The following is a 14,143-nucleotide window of genomic DNA, read 5'->3' as shown; positions in this document are numbered from 1 at the left end:
ACCGAGACAATACCCCGGACCCATCATCTTCTTCAGTGGGCACCTGCGGCTTGGTGAGGTTGTCGACGGCTGTTCTCCTTTTCTTCACCAGACATCGGAGGTGATTTGGCATGCGTGCATACCTTACGCTGATTAGGCTCAGTTTTAGCTGCATGGGTGGGTTGTTCTAGCGCCTGTCCAGTCACGTTGCCTATCACGCCTGCGTTGCCTGATGGCATCAACATGCTGTTGGGCCTTGAATTGTGCACCTGCCCTTTACAGACTTCCAGTAAGTTCGCTTCCACACCTCGGACTAAGGTGTTTCCTTATGGAGAACCTATCCGACCGACAACACCTTCTCGTATGGATCCATTTGGTGATTCGCTTGCCGATTCACTGATACCACTGACGCGATAGCCATCTCCCGTGTCTCTCACTAGCAACAGAACGACCCTGGTTTCTGAGATCTTGGCGTTGAATCCAACGTGGGGCCCTGGACAACATCGGACGGTCTAGACAATAGAATTGGAGATCGAAAGAAAACCCCTGTCGCCGTTCCTCAGAACCCTCTTGTTATAATCCAACCATACCAGTAGAGGCTCTGGTGCAGAGCCCGTTCGGGCAGTCTCCACCCCCAAAGACACCCTCGACCACACCTCGAAGGAGGCTGTGCTGGAAAGTCGCTCTCACCTTCCTGGAGGTATTGGGTAGATTATCTGCCAAGCCTTACGAGTTCCCAGAATGCGGCCATCGTCTGTTCTCATTGGGAGTTGTTGCCGTAGGACATGGAAGGCTCAAGGACTACTGGTGTCTGTCCACCACGCGACCGCCACATTTGCGGGGCTCAAACGTCGCCCTCATGGAACCCAGGAGTACAGGTGAAGTCGGAAAAGACAAGATGCATCCACCTATCAGAAGAGGCAAGGACCATCTTCGACTACCGAGACTAGGTTGGCGTCTGTCAAGGTCAGAGATATCATTGGCCACGGATGGAGAAGTTCGGTACATGACGATCAAGGGTTCCTTGGAGTTTGCGGCAGCCCACCCACGTCCTCGGGCGAGCGTCCGAGCCTGGGGCGCCTCCCAATGTTGATTTCTTCTGGAACATGGCGGTGATGATGTTTGGTAATTCCACCAAGGAGATTCATCATTCCTCGCCCCTGAACAACTTGCTATGATGATAGGCCACGGGATCACGGGATGCTGCTCCCAGTAAGTGGTACAGTCTAGACTCTTACGATCTATGTGAAACTCCCTTACCGCCATAGTATCTTGGGTGACTCCTGAGAATGATTATCGTGATAGCTGTGGGATTCCTGACGGAACTATAAGTACGACGTAAATCTTTATCATTCTCCCATCTGTCTTCCCTCCTCATCCCGCTCACTCAGGACAATCACACAGCTGCCTCTCAATATCTTCCACTCAGCTTTATCACGCAAATCACATCCAAAATGCAGACCAAGGTTCTTGTCTCCGCCATGCTGGCCGGCCTCACCGCGGCTCAGACTCTCAACATCCCCACCCGCAGCGGTTCCATCGTTTCCCTCTCTGCTCCCAGTGTCATCTCTGGAAGCAAGGACATGGGCAACAAGGAGTTCGATCGTGGTCGCGCCTGTGACACCGATGCCGACACTGGCAGCGACTCCGCCGTCTTCATTCTCGAGAATGGCGCCACGCTGAGCAACGTCATCATCGGTGTCAACCAGCTGGAGGGCGTTCACTGCAAGGGCGCCTGCACCCTGAAGAACGTCTGGTTCCGCGACGTCTGCGAAGGTAAGATACCACCTATGAGATTCTTAGCTAAGCCCTTTGACTGACTCCCACTCGCAGACGCTATCTCCGCCCTCGGCACTGGCGACGTCCTCATCCAGGGCGGTGGCGCCCAGAACGCCGTCGACAAGGTCGTTCAGCACAACGGCCGCGGCACCGTCACCATCGACGGCTTCACCGTCGTCACCGCCGGCAAGCTCTACCGCGGCTGCGGCGACTGCACGAACAACGGCGGCCCCCGCAACGTCATCGTCAAGAACGTCAAGGCCAAGAGCGTTAAGGAGCTCGTCGGTATCAACTCCAACTACGGTGACGTCGCCACCATCTCCAACACCTGCGGCTCCAGTGTCTCCAAGGTCTGCCAGGAGTACAAGGGCGTCAACAAGGGCTCTGGCGAGAGCAGCAAGGTCAGCACCACTGCCAACTGCAAGGGCCAGACTTCTCTGTCCGCCTGCTAAGCGGCTTGACCATCGGTTCCTGGTCGATCTTTCTGCATCATACTTGAGCGTGGAGTCTTGGGGAGCTTATCCCTCCAGCGTGTATTTACTTCTGCGCCGTGGTTTGTTGGCTGATGCCTCTCTGACCGGGTGCCTTCCATGTACATAGTAGCTTCGCCGATAGGCCCGAACATAACAGCTGAATTGTTTTCAATCGACTCCATATGCTGTGAAGATAGTAGACTTCCAACTTGCTCAGCCAAAATTACATGTGCTTCGAGACAGGGGTCGGCGACCGAGGTGAAGTCCCCGGTTCCACTGGCTTACTCAACAGCAAAACATTAGATACTCCCTGAAAGGTCGAACTTGTACACGTCTTTTGACGGAGGTTTTTGCCCGGCTGTAGATCGAAGATGTGTGGGTTTAAAATGTGTTTATCAGACGGGTGGCTCCCCATTGCCCACAATTCGACCCATTGGTCGACGTCAAGTGGGAACCGACGATGCGGACGCTGCCGCGGCGTCAGTGACGATACATTTACGCAACTTTGCGTCACTCAAATTACAGTGAGTTCAATTTGATAACACATCGAGATTATCGAGACTGTTTTAAAAAGCCTTTACAACGATAGTTCCAGGAAATCCTTCACATTACATCTATCACATTCGACCAAACTTCCACTCAGCGATCAAACTTCCCGCCCCCAAATCGTTACAGTCAACTCTGTTTACATAAATCCTTCGAGCTATCATAATGCCTCTATACAACAACTCTCAAGCCGACACTCACAGTATGTATTGGTAGACTACCTACGCATCCCAGTACTAACTGTAAAGCAGAGGACCCCTCAAGCAAGCATGAAGCCAAGGAGATGATTACTGTTCGGTATGTATCAAGTATTGCGAGTCGGCTATTGATTCTGGAGGGCGCGCTTTCCAGAAGACGCCTAGACTTATTTGAAGAGGAGGAATGGAAGTGGTTATCGTGCATTCGTGTTGTTGCTGGATTGTATGGTTGAGATAGATGGTAAAAGCTAGAAGTTGTGTCTGGAATAAATAGGCAATCCAAAGATTTCGCTCGGGGTGACTCTGAACAATTCCAGTTGTTCTCTCTGGGGATCCCAACTCTTGTCCCTTTGTAGTACAACAACAACAGCTACCCTTTATTGACACAATGAATAATAGCAACGCTGCCAGGCTTCCTTCGACGTTCTTGATTATGTTACAAAACTTTCGTGAGAATAAGGCGCCAGGTCTTTCATCATAACAAGCGCTTTCTATTTACAGTCCGCTGTCGTTGTTCTCTTCCAAAGCCATAGTCCAACTATTCCAAAGCATAATGACGTTAAGTTTCTCGACACGCAATTCTTCAAAGTTGTTGCAGACCAAACAAAGCATATGAGATCGGTTCATGTTTTTGACGTATATGCAACATGCACTCATCGCCTTTTTCGAAGTTGGCGAGGCATACCCAACAGATATGTGCTCCGCATCTGCAACTCATGTGGTTGCAGCCAGACCACTTCTCGATAGGCGCGTGGCATTTGGGGCAGTCCTTGACCCCAAGCTTTCGCTTGCACTTTCGCAGTTTCTTTTCGTCTCTTCTGGCAATCTTGTCTCGACGTTCCGCACAAGATATTGCGGGATGAGAGTTGTGGCATGAGGGGCATGTCGCTTTGCCGCAGCTCGGACATTCAAAAGATCTTGGGTTCTCAGTGGAACTGACTCGGTAGATGTATCCGCAATCTGCCGTAGGACAGTACCGGAGTTCCTCGGGATGCTTGTTGACATATGATTCGGCTGATGACGCGAGGAGTTGTTCGAACGCTACTGGTGAGAGATACTGTGCTAGTTCGTCAAGGCCGATAACGGATCTGCAAAGGCCATTATTGCCTATACAGGCCACCTTGAAGCCTCCAGAATTTGTATCTCCTGCGCGACAAAAGTTCTGGAAGCAGTCCAAGCAGTAGACATGACCGCACGTCGTCGTCAGAAACTGGTCAGGCTCGGTCCAGCACACTGAACATAGTCTCTCTATCACATCTCTGAAGGTCGACCTCTGAGAAATGATGTCTAAGGCTAGTTCGTAAGAGGAGACTGGTCCTGCAATATTAATCTGGGAAGGCGGCCAGACGGACTTATACCTTACAGCGCCTTGACCAAGGGCTTCACAGAGGGCCTTAAAACCTCCTCTGATGGCCCAATTGAAGGCATTTGCGTTGAGAGTAATAGGATGGACGGCCGTGAAATTGTTTTCGAAACTCAGGAAAAGAGCCTCGCTGGCTTTTTTGATATTTTCAGGCGGGCCGTATAGCTTGATCTCTTTGCTGACTGGGAGACAGTGAAATGCTACACCACAGTCCTTTGCAATCTGATCGAGGATCCGGTTTCGGAAGGCCTTATCGTCAAAATACGGACTCCAGACCGGGCTGTCGGTGTCCGCAGAGTAGGAAATGACCTTACCAGTAAATAGACCATTCAATGCTTGTCGTTTCCTCTCCAGAGCATCAAGATTGTCGCTTTCCAACGACAGTATGGTGTGTTCTTCCGTGTCGCAAAATGTTTGAAATTTGACCTGAGCATCTCTGTGGTCATGACGGTTCGTGACCTCGTCGATAAGACTTTGGAAGACTCGGGTCGAAAGCTTGTAGCTCGTGGAGTGAATTTGCTTCACACTGAGTAGCCCAGACGAATTAAAAGGGAGAGGGGTTCTGTCAAAGGTCTGAGCTGCTCGCTTGGCGTCGTCTGCTCTTTCAAACCAAGCCACTGATTCCAATATACGATCTTCGTCGTCTGACCCGAGAGAAAGCCGTGTTTCCATCTCGCCGACGGCTGCCAGCATAGCTTCCACCATTGCAAGCTCGTTTTTTTCGCATGCAAAGTCAGATCCGTCGCGGTCCTTTGGCCAAGAGCACTTAATTTTCCGACTGGTCACAACGTGGAAGTCCTCTTTTTCCGAAATCGGATTTATCTCTTCGGTGACAACTTTGATCCCCGAAAACACGCCGTATGCCTTCTTCTTCTCAAAGTTCGCGCGCAAAAGCTCCGCAAACCCAGGGACTCGGCCGTTGACAACAGCGTACTTGAGCCCCGAGTCTTGGGATCTCAGTTTGATGGACGTGAGAGGGACATGGAAGCCCCTTTGTTCTAACAGCAATTGAACTGCCGTCGTACTGCATGGTCCCACAATGTTGAGAATGACAGCGGTCGAGTTATCAGGTAGAGTAACATCACAGACCGATGCCCCGGGGCCAAATGTGAAGGTTGCTCCGAGCAACTGTCGTGTGCGCGGATCGGTTTCGGTGGACAGCTGCGCGATTGAGTGAGCTTTTGCGATAGTCTGATGCAACCGAAATGTAGTGTGATACTCACAGTGTCCTCTTCTGGGTCCCCATGGGGAAGGCGGCATTCACTTCCCCTGCGACAACGCGCCTTCGTAGGCCGAACACGTGCGAATTGGTCCGACGGCACGTCAACGTGTGGGATATTGCACTGCTCCCCAACGCGACAGAACCCTCTCGAGAAAAACGTGCAGAGGTTCATGGCAGTCTTCTTGAACAGGCTCTTGTCATGACTGAACTCGCAGTCATCACCTTTGGCGCATCGCCCCCAACGACAATCCCGGCATAGTTGACCGTTCTCCAGAGACGATTCATTTGGAGACAAGGTGTTATTCCCACGAGGGGTGTCGTACGTGTGTACCATGTCTCTGACTCGAGACAAAAGGAGTTTGAACATGCTGAGTACAGCAATTACCTGAACAGAGGTGGATAGGCTGAGAATAACAACAGAGCCTTTCCCCTCTGCAACCCTGAGTGCTGGACCAAAAACGCGGCACGTTACCTGGAAAACATACAGGGCTTGAAAACAAGAGGCACGTGAGGCGGAGGTGCGATATTTTTAAAAAGCTAGACGTCACAGCCGCGTTTCATTGGTCTTCTATATAGGAACCTCTTGGGCTTTTATCCTCCGGGTTGCTTGGCCATCATTGATTTGCACCTTGCGCCGTTAGATTCTTCACCAACAATTGGTCTGATTAAAGCGCCAAGAAGCTACACTCAAGGCTCAGATCAGAGTTCGAAGTTGGACGGGCTGCGATCGTGCCAGACCTGTAACATCCCACGGTTTTGCATGTCTGACGAAGGCTTAGTATGCAATATTTACATGCAACTTCACGCAAAGGAATTACATGGTCAAGAGGGAAGTTCAAAGGTTCGTCATTGGAGCGATGGCGTCAAAAATCAATATGAGGAATACGAAATGCGACTCGAGCCCACACAAGATGACAGCCGAGATCGCGGGGAGGGAAGGATGGAGGTGCGCGCAAATAAACAACTACAACCTCAACCACAACAACCAAAGCTGGACAACGCCGCGGATAACTACCACCTTACTACAACAATGACGATTCTGACGGGAAGCAATCGACTCCTGACGATGCCACAGAGCGTCCGGCCGCCGCAATCGAGAGCTACGTAGGCCAGGGCTCTGGTAGTCTCTCACACCCATCCCCCCTCTAACAAGGCTTTTTCTTTTTTTCACTTCGGGCTTTACTTACTTTCTTTTCATGTTTTTTTCTTTTCGGCCAAACAATACAAACCACAGCCGCCACAGCCTAACAAACGTCCCCCAACCTATGCAATATGATATGATGATGCTTGTCAATGTGTGTAGATGTGGGTAGATATGTGTTATGTACCCATTATGTGATACACCCCACTGGATAACCGGCGCCCTTCCTTCCTGCCGTCCTCTCTATCGTCCTCCCTGTCCCCCTCTCCTGTCCCCCTCTCCTGTCCCCCTCGCATCTACCACCAGCTTTGGCCGACGGGAAGATCCTGAGTGGTCGGTTGTTGTTGTTGTTGTAGTTGTTGCTCGACGCGCTCCTCCATATGTCCCTCATCCCTATCCCTTCCGTCATCTTGTGCGGGCTCGAGATCTTTTTCGTCGGTGGGGAGTTGGAGTTCTGCAAGCTCGTTCTCAATTCGCTCATCTTCAGGCAGGATGGGATCGCCGTTGTCGTCGAAGGCAATATATCCCTCGCCGACGGTGCCGTGATCCTTTACCATATGGTTGTAGGCTGCAAGGGCGGTGGTGTATGTTTTCATGCATGACCAACAGATGAAAGTACCGCATCCTGGGCACTCAACCTTGTTACAACCCTCATATCTGACGATCGGAGTTGAGCATCCGGGGCAATCTCGGGCCTCAAGGTCTTTTTTGGCCTGTTCGAGATCTGTGTCTATCATCGACTCGCAGGGAGTGTCGTTGTCATGTCGATGGCCGCACGTGGTGCAGAGACGCACCAGACAATCCGGGCATGTCTTTGGTGTGCCCATGGAGTCTTCGGTCTTAGTTGTTGGCTGGTATACTTGTCGACACCCTGGGGTGGGGCAGTGGCGTACAAGACTAGGGTTGCGTGCCACGAAGGCGTTGGCGGCCAGGTCGAGAAAATCCTCAAAGAGTGCGGGAGGTAGTTTGTTGGCGAGACACTCGAGGTCGATTGGCTGGCTGCATAACTCTCCGTTGTCGTTCTGCTCGGTGCAGCGGAGAGGCCCCTTCTTGTGGTTGGCTCTGTATGTCTCGAGCAGGCACTCGGCGCAGAAGATTGATCGATGTCCGCAAGATGGCAGAACGGGCCGTTTGAGGACGTCAAAGCAGGCCATGCAAGTACGTTCTGACTGGATCTCGGGAGCGCGAATGGTAGTGGTGTCGAGGAGGGTGCTTTGCTTAATGAGCTCCTCAAGCTGTCTCTTCATGTTGGTCACAGCCAGCCTGTTGTAGCCGGTAACGGTGATGTTGGCCATGGTCTCTGATCGCTGGACCTCGGTGGTCACTCTGTCGCGGAGGGCGAGGACATGAAGTTCGTTGAATTTCTTAGAGATCGTACTCATCTGGTCGTAGGGTACTCCAATACGGGCCTCGAAGGCCTGAGCACAACGGAAGTACTCCGAATGTTGGTGCGCGAGGTTTTTGACTGCCATCGCGGCTTGGTCGCTGTTCTCGAGGGTGATCTTGACGGTAAGGTGCAAGTCATGCTCTTCTGGGCGAGTGTAATGAGACACTTTCCCGAACGTCTGCAGGTGGCTGAGAAGCTCCCGATATTGGTTTGCGACGTCTTTTACTCCATAATTGTCCCAACTAATCTTGACCGTGCTGGCGCAGCCAGTCCAAATAAGGGTCTTGTTGGTAGCGTCTGTGAGCTCGAAACCGGTAACCTCTCCGCCGGCTGTGATGGTCATGTCTACGCCTAACTTGTGGCGGACGACGGAGCCGTTGGCGGGGATGATGGAGGTACGGTTGGCGATCATGGTGGTAGAAGACATGATGCGAGCTGATATGGTGTAGTGGTAAAGGGACCGGACGATGATAATGCCGGACTATAGTTACTGACGCTGAACGACTTAGGAGCCGAACGGTAGTGATAGCGAACGACTAAGGAGCCGAACGATAGTTAAGGTGAACGACTGAGGAGCCGAACGATAGTAAAGTTGAACGACTAAGGAGCCGAACAAAATATAGTTGGAGGATGTAATAAAGTGGAGTAATCAGAGTGAAGAGTAAAGTAGTGAGTGGCGAGATGAACAGCGATTTGTGAAATAGCGACGTGAAGAAGTAAGACGAGAGTACGATTCAACGAAGTGAGACACGGAAGGAAAGAAAGAAAGCCCGGGACGAGGGAGCGAGGCACGCATTTTAAAGGGATTCTGAAGGCTCGCCGCAACCTCTCTCCTCCTCACCTTTCAGACCCATCCGTATACCATTACGAAGCATGAAGAGTCCATATATGATACACCACCTTGCGTGTGAAGTCAAACATCTATGCAGAGTTGCAATTGAAGCCCGTAGTTGAAGTCAAAGCGAGGAGGATTGGTCATGTTGCAGAGTTCTCAAGTCGAAGAGGTGGGACATTGTGCCACTTGGCAGACTTGAGAGCTCCCGAAACTTCATGCCAGGTGGCAAGGTCAGTAACGCCATCATACAAAGTTGCAAAGTCTCTGAAAAGGTGTGGTTGTGGACGGTTTGACAAGAAAGCGGAAGCACGGAAGTGGTCTCTCTACCACTTGATAGAACAGGATTTAAGACAGCACTGCAAAGAGCTGGGACTTTCAAGAGATGCAACAGAGGCACACTGAAGGAGTTGAGTAGACGCTGAAAGGCCCATTCGCAAAACAAACTGGACTACGGATCAGATGCTATTCTCACTTACTGAACAGCTGGGCAGAGTTGTCAACTCATGGGGATTAGCTTTGCTTCAATTTCTCAGGGGCCGTCCAGGGGTCGTAAACTGTATCCCACAATGTGGCTGAAGGCCATCTACTAGACTGCCAGGTTGGTCATTTACTCCCAAATCCAGAGATATCCAACGCCCGAAAATTCTGGCTAACCTGGTTTGGTAGTACTTTGTCAGGAACCGCTCACGGTCCGTTCAGGAGCCGTAAACTGTATTCCACAATGTGGCCAGGCACCATCTGCAGCGGACATTGACGGACTTGTATCTCAGGGGCACATTTGTCTCCGGATCAGGTACGGAAAACTTTTTCTTGGTGGCGGCGAGGTGACCTTTCTCCAGCCATCTACAGCCATGGAGGTAGACCAGAAGGGGCTTGTAGTCGAAATTTTCGCAACCCTAATCCGAAGAAATTCCGGCCGTCGCCAGTCCTCAAGGTTCCTGAAAAGAGGTCTTCAGCGCACAGATCATATTAACTGCTCCTGTATCATGGGGATGCTGATATGACAGAATCTTGGTTAAGTTACCAGAACCACGCAGGTTGGCTAGTCATCTGCGGTAACGCCCTCTCGTCTCGCACCTCGCAGTGAATGCCGCAACTCGTCATACCCCTGAAGGTGGCGGCGGCACTGAGTTGGGGGCTGGTGTTTGAGTTGTGATTGGGCGAGGTCTGGTATGAGCTGGTTGTGCAAAGAACGGAATGAAATTTACGAACAAGCAGGCTATGGGGAGGAAGAAACTCGTCCCGTCTCGAAAAGGGGGAAGTCCCTATCAACACTGAATCATGGCCCAACCGTTGATTGCCAATATGTCACAGTAACTCAGTCGTTGTCAAGACTTCCGTTTCCATGGCGTGATGGCTGACGACTTCAGACTCTACGGTACAACCTTTCGTCATGGCGAGCAACCTCGGCTCAGCCTCGAATTCACCCACGGGACCCAGCAGTTATTTTGAGATGTATTGGTCTAAATGCACTATGCTACCGAGATATCCCAAACCGAACCGGTCATAAAATCAAAACAAATGCAGGTATCATCAATAAACGCCAGAAACTCACATCGCTCTTTTGTGTTTTCTCATTACCCATCAGAGAGAAAAGGACCCTCCTTTTAACCCACCACGTGGGGAACGCCCCTCTTCCACTTGAGCTTCTTGCCGTGCTTGCTCTCGTGGTGCCTCGACACGTTGTCCCTGCGCCCGCGGTGGTCGCAGCCGGGGTGCGGACACTCGCGGATCTCGGAGCGCACGTTGGCGGTCTGCGCGACCTCGGGGTGCCGCGCCTGCAGGTGCCGCTCGAGGTCGCGGACCTGGGCGAACTTGTGCTCCGTGTGGCGCTCGGCGCGGCAAATGGTGCAGACGAGCGACTTGCGGTGGACGCGCTGGTGCTGCTTGAGCTGGGCCTCCTTGCGGAAGGTCTTTGTGCAGTTGTCGGTGGTGCAGCGGTAGGGGTGGTCGGCGGCGTCCGGAGAGGTCGGGGAGGTGGTGCTCGTGGGGAGCGGGGAGGCGGTGGTGGAGGAGAGGGGCCAGACGGGCATGGAGCTGGAGTCTTGGAGGAAGTCCATGTCGTCGGGGATGTAGTCGAGAGACTGCTCGAAGGGGGACGTGTTTGCGCTGCCGAAGTAGGAGACGGAGAGCTGGTCGCCCGAGAGGTAGTCCGACGACGTCGAGAGGTCTGGGAGGGGGTCGTTGAAGGAGAAGAGGCTCTGCTCGACGTCGTACTGGACGGTAGGGTCACTGATGATGTCCTCCGGGGAGCTGGTGTCCGTGGGGTAGGGGTAGTTCATGGTGAAGTCGCTGGGGGCGAGCATCTCCTCGTTGATGTAGGTGGCCCAGGCCATCTCGTCCGGCGAATCGTAGAGCTCGGAGAGAGGCGAGCCTTGTGTGAACATGTTCTCCATTGTGTCGTGGGGTGCAGCGCATCCGGGCTGGGCCCCGTAGGGCCAGCCGGTGGAAGTCACTGCCATGGTGGTAGTGAGGAGGGGGTCAATCTCAGTGTGGGTAGTGTTATCGCCTTCTAGTCTGCCAACTCTTGTGGAAGTTGCAGCAGACATTTCGATCAACTTCGTGGGCGAAGCTGAAGGTTGCTGGTCAAAGTGGTTGTAGCTGTGGTCGTAGATGGTGGTGGACTCGGCAATATGCTGAGCGTAGCGGTTTACAAATGGCGTTGGTTGTGTGTGAGCGATGTGGGATCTGGAGTCATCAAGTTTAGATGTCCGCTCGAGAAGTTTTACGACGTACTCAGGTCCTTGGCCAACCTAGGGGCGAGCGTTAGTCGCATGTCACAGGGAGAAAAGTAAGTCGAGTCGAAGCCTTACCTGCGCGAATAACCGGCGTCATCTTGACCATATTAGACAGCAACCGACAGGTTCTTCATGATGCCGATGACTTCCTGGCGCCGAGGCGTGATATGGAAGTCTTGGCAAGCAATGGCTGCGCAAGCTGCGCGGGGATGATCATATCCCAAGCCAAATGTCTCCTGCTTGTGATCTTCGCGACCCTGAATCATGGCACCTTTTCCGCCGGCGCGGAAAGGGTCCACGTTTGCGATGTCGCTTGTCGCGACGTCACATCTTGCAGCGTCTTCCGCTCGTCGAAACATCGACAAGTAGCTGACGCTGATGTCTGGGTTGCAGCACGACATCCGCCGGTACCGACGTGTCGTTGCATGTGCAGGCAACTGAGACTGGTAGGTGTGTTAGCGCCTACGTTTCGTAGAGCGTTGATGAATTCTCTAAATTGTTAGCCTACCTTCTGCATCATATTCGGAAGCGATCCCAAGATTGGAAGCATGTTGGAGTCGACGGGCGATGTCCATGAGGGTGCAGTATGGCATCCCCCGTCGTCGGAGTAGTCGTTCTCGGTGATCGTAGAGCAATCCATTTCGTCGCATCCGTCCGAAGCACAACCAATGTGCAGAGACAGTCGCGTCAAATCGGATCGCTCGTCAATCTCGAGAGCGCAAGTCCAGGGCGGTTCAGGCACGAGTCGGCCAGGATCGCCATCGTGATCATATTGGTCCAGACGGTCGTTGACCGGTGGATCATGGTGCAGGGCCATCTTGGCGGCGGGCGAAGCGGCTTCTACAACCAGCGCATTGGTATTGAGGCGGAGGGGGTCAAGAAAGCTTGAAAAGGGTTGTATCGATGATCCGAATCGATGTCAAGCTTGCGTGCAATAGTAAGATGAAGGCGATGTTTGAAGATAGGTAGAGTAAGTATAAGTCGGATGAGGAAAGAAAGAAGGTCAGATTCGAGATGCGCGAGGGATGCCTGGGGATTTGAACAACCCAGTGACTCAGGCAGAAGCTTTCCTACTGGCTGGATGGGCGCTGCCTGTGCCGTTTTCCTGGGGGCGCAGCGATTTGGCCTCAGTGGCCCGTGCGCTGTCCGCAGTGGGATGGTCTACCTGTTGGATGGATTAAATGTTAGGTCACTGTTGATTCGGAGACGGTTTCTCAGCCAATAGTTGAGCCACTGTATCGATTCAAACGGCTGAATACTAATACTTATATCAAATACTGAGTTATTTCTTTGTTCTATCCCATCTATACCACTTCCCACTCTATCGTGAGCACTTCGACATCTGTAGACCATCTTGAGTTCCAACATATAAGTAGACATACAAGCACCCTCCGCAAGCCAGGGCTGAACGGTAGGCGGATTCCTGCGGGGAGAGGCACTATTGGCTGGTGAAGCTGACATGCCCCCACTTGGTTGCAGGAAAAAGATACAAAGTGACTTGAGGCCGCCGCGGCTTCCCCATCGTGTTTCCCTCCATCGCGCCATTGCGCATGCCTCGTTGTCGAGTTTTCCTTGAAAAGATGATGCAACTCCTCGAGGGACGAGCAATTGAAGCTCAATTATTGGCCGCCCTACGTTGAGTCAGTCGGCGGGGTTCGAGTCTCTGCCCCTCCATTGCCGTTGAAAGAGCTCGATATATGGTGGTCTTTCGCCGAGAGACGCAAATCATCGTCATATCCGTCTGTTCTTGACAGAAGACCTTCAATGGGCAGGCTGAAGCTGCCCCAGATAGCTTCCCCGAACACGATATGTTGGCTCCCGAGTTGAGCACGTCTATTCTTGCATTTCGATGTCGCAGACTCAGCACTGATCGCGGTAACTGGGGCGTCGACGGCTCACCTACGCTGACACCAACTACCCCAGTACGAGGATGGCCAACGAGTTGCGCGCAATACGACAGGCTGCCAAGTCACCACCGTCGGTCAATAGGAATCGTAGTGCAAGGTGTCTCCAAAAACATTCACCCTGGAATGATCCCACCCGATCGCCAACATCGACATGACGACCTCCATCCCTCGAGAATCAAAAATAACACACCGGCCTGAAAATATCGTAAGAGAGGGCAAAAAGTTGCGCCGAGGGGGAATCGAACCCCCGGCTCCCCGACGCTGCTGGATGGCAACGGAGAATTTTACCACTAAACCATCGGCGCAGATGGCAGCTGACTCAGCTGATAGGAAGCACGCCTAATTTACGGATTATGACCGAAGGGAGTGACGAGAGCATTCCTACCGCGACTGAGCGAGCGAACGATGACGATGCCAACATTCAAAGACGAGATAAGATCAAGTCCGCTACCGAGTGTGCCTCCTATAATCAGTCTGCAACTGTTGCTAGCCGTGCGGAGCAGCTGGACGTCAGCGTGGAACTGGAAATGCTCACGAGACGGAATGATAATGGAGTACAATTGCTGGAGGGGGCAG

The 14,143-nt window shown here is 52.4% G+C and overlaps 3 protein-coding genes and 1 non-coding gene across 4 annotated transcripts; 1 reads left to right on the top strand and 3 right to left on the bottom strand.

Annotated features, from left to right (window-relative positions):
* Positions 1–1,433: 1,433 nt before the first annotated feature.
* On the top strand, positions 1,434–2,210 carry COL26b_004895 (uncharacterized protein; the record flags this gene model as incomplete). The annotated part of the gene is made up of 2 exons (XM_053177756.1): positions 1,434–1,755; positions 1,813–2,210. 2 exons carry the CDS (start codon positions 1,434–1,436, stop codon positions 2,208–2,210), a joined length of 720 nt encoding a protein of 239 aa, XP_053038278.1.
* Positions 2,211–6,996: 4,786 nt separating this feature from the next.
* On the bottom strand, positions 6,997–8,514 carry COL26b_004894 (uncharacterized protein; the record flags this gene model as incomplete). The annotated part of the gene is made up of 2 exons (XM_053177755.1): positions 6,997–7,551; positions 7,594–8,514. 2 exons carry the CDS (start codon positions 8,512–8,514, stop codon positions 6,997–6,999), a joined length of 1,476 nt encoding a protein of 491 aa, XP_053038277.1.
* A 2,015-nt stretch (positions 8,515–10,529) lies between these two features.
* On the bottom strand, positions 10,530–12,477 carry COL26b_004893 (uncharacterized protein; the record flags this gene model as incomplete). Its single annotated transcript, XM_053177754.1, has 2 exons — positions 10,530–11,675; positions 12,169–12,477. 2 exons carry the CDS (start codon positions 12,475–12,477, stop codon positions 10,530–10,532), a joined length of 1,455 nt encoding a protein of 484 aa, XP_053038276.1.
* Positions 12,478–13,791: 1,314 nt separating this feature from the next.
* COL26b_004892 lies at positions 13,792–13,872 on the bottom strand. Its single transcript has one exon. It is a non-coding gene; the product is annotated as a tRNA-Gly (tRNA).
* Between the last annotated feature and the right edge of the window lie 271 nt (positions 13,873–14,143).

This window comes from Colletotrichum chrysophilum (genome assembly GCF_026319265.1).
Source record: "Colletotrichum chrysophilum strain AFK26 chromosome Unknown scaffold_31, whole genome shotgun sequence".
Lineage (NCBI taxonomy): Eukaryota > Fungi > Ascomycota > Sordariomycetes > Glomerellales > Glomerellaceae > Colletotrichum > Colletotrichum chrysophilum.
Note: the sequence above shows the minus strand (reverse complement) of the source record. Positions and strands in the feature narration are given on the sequence as shown.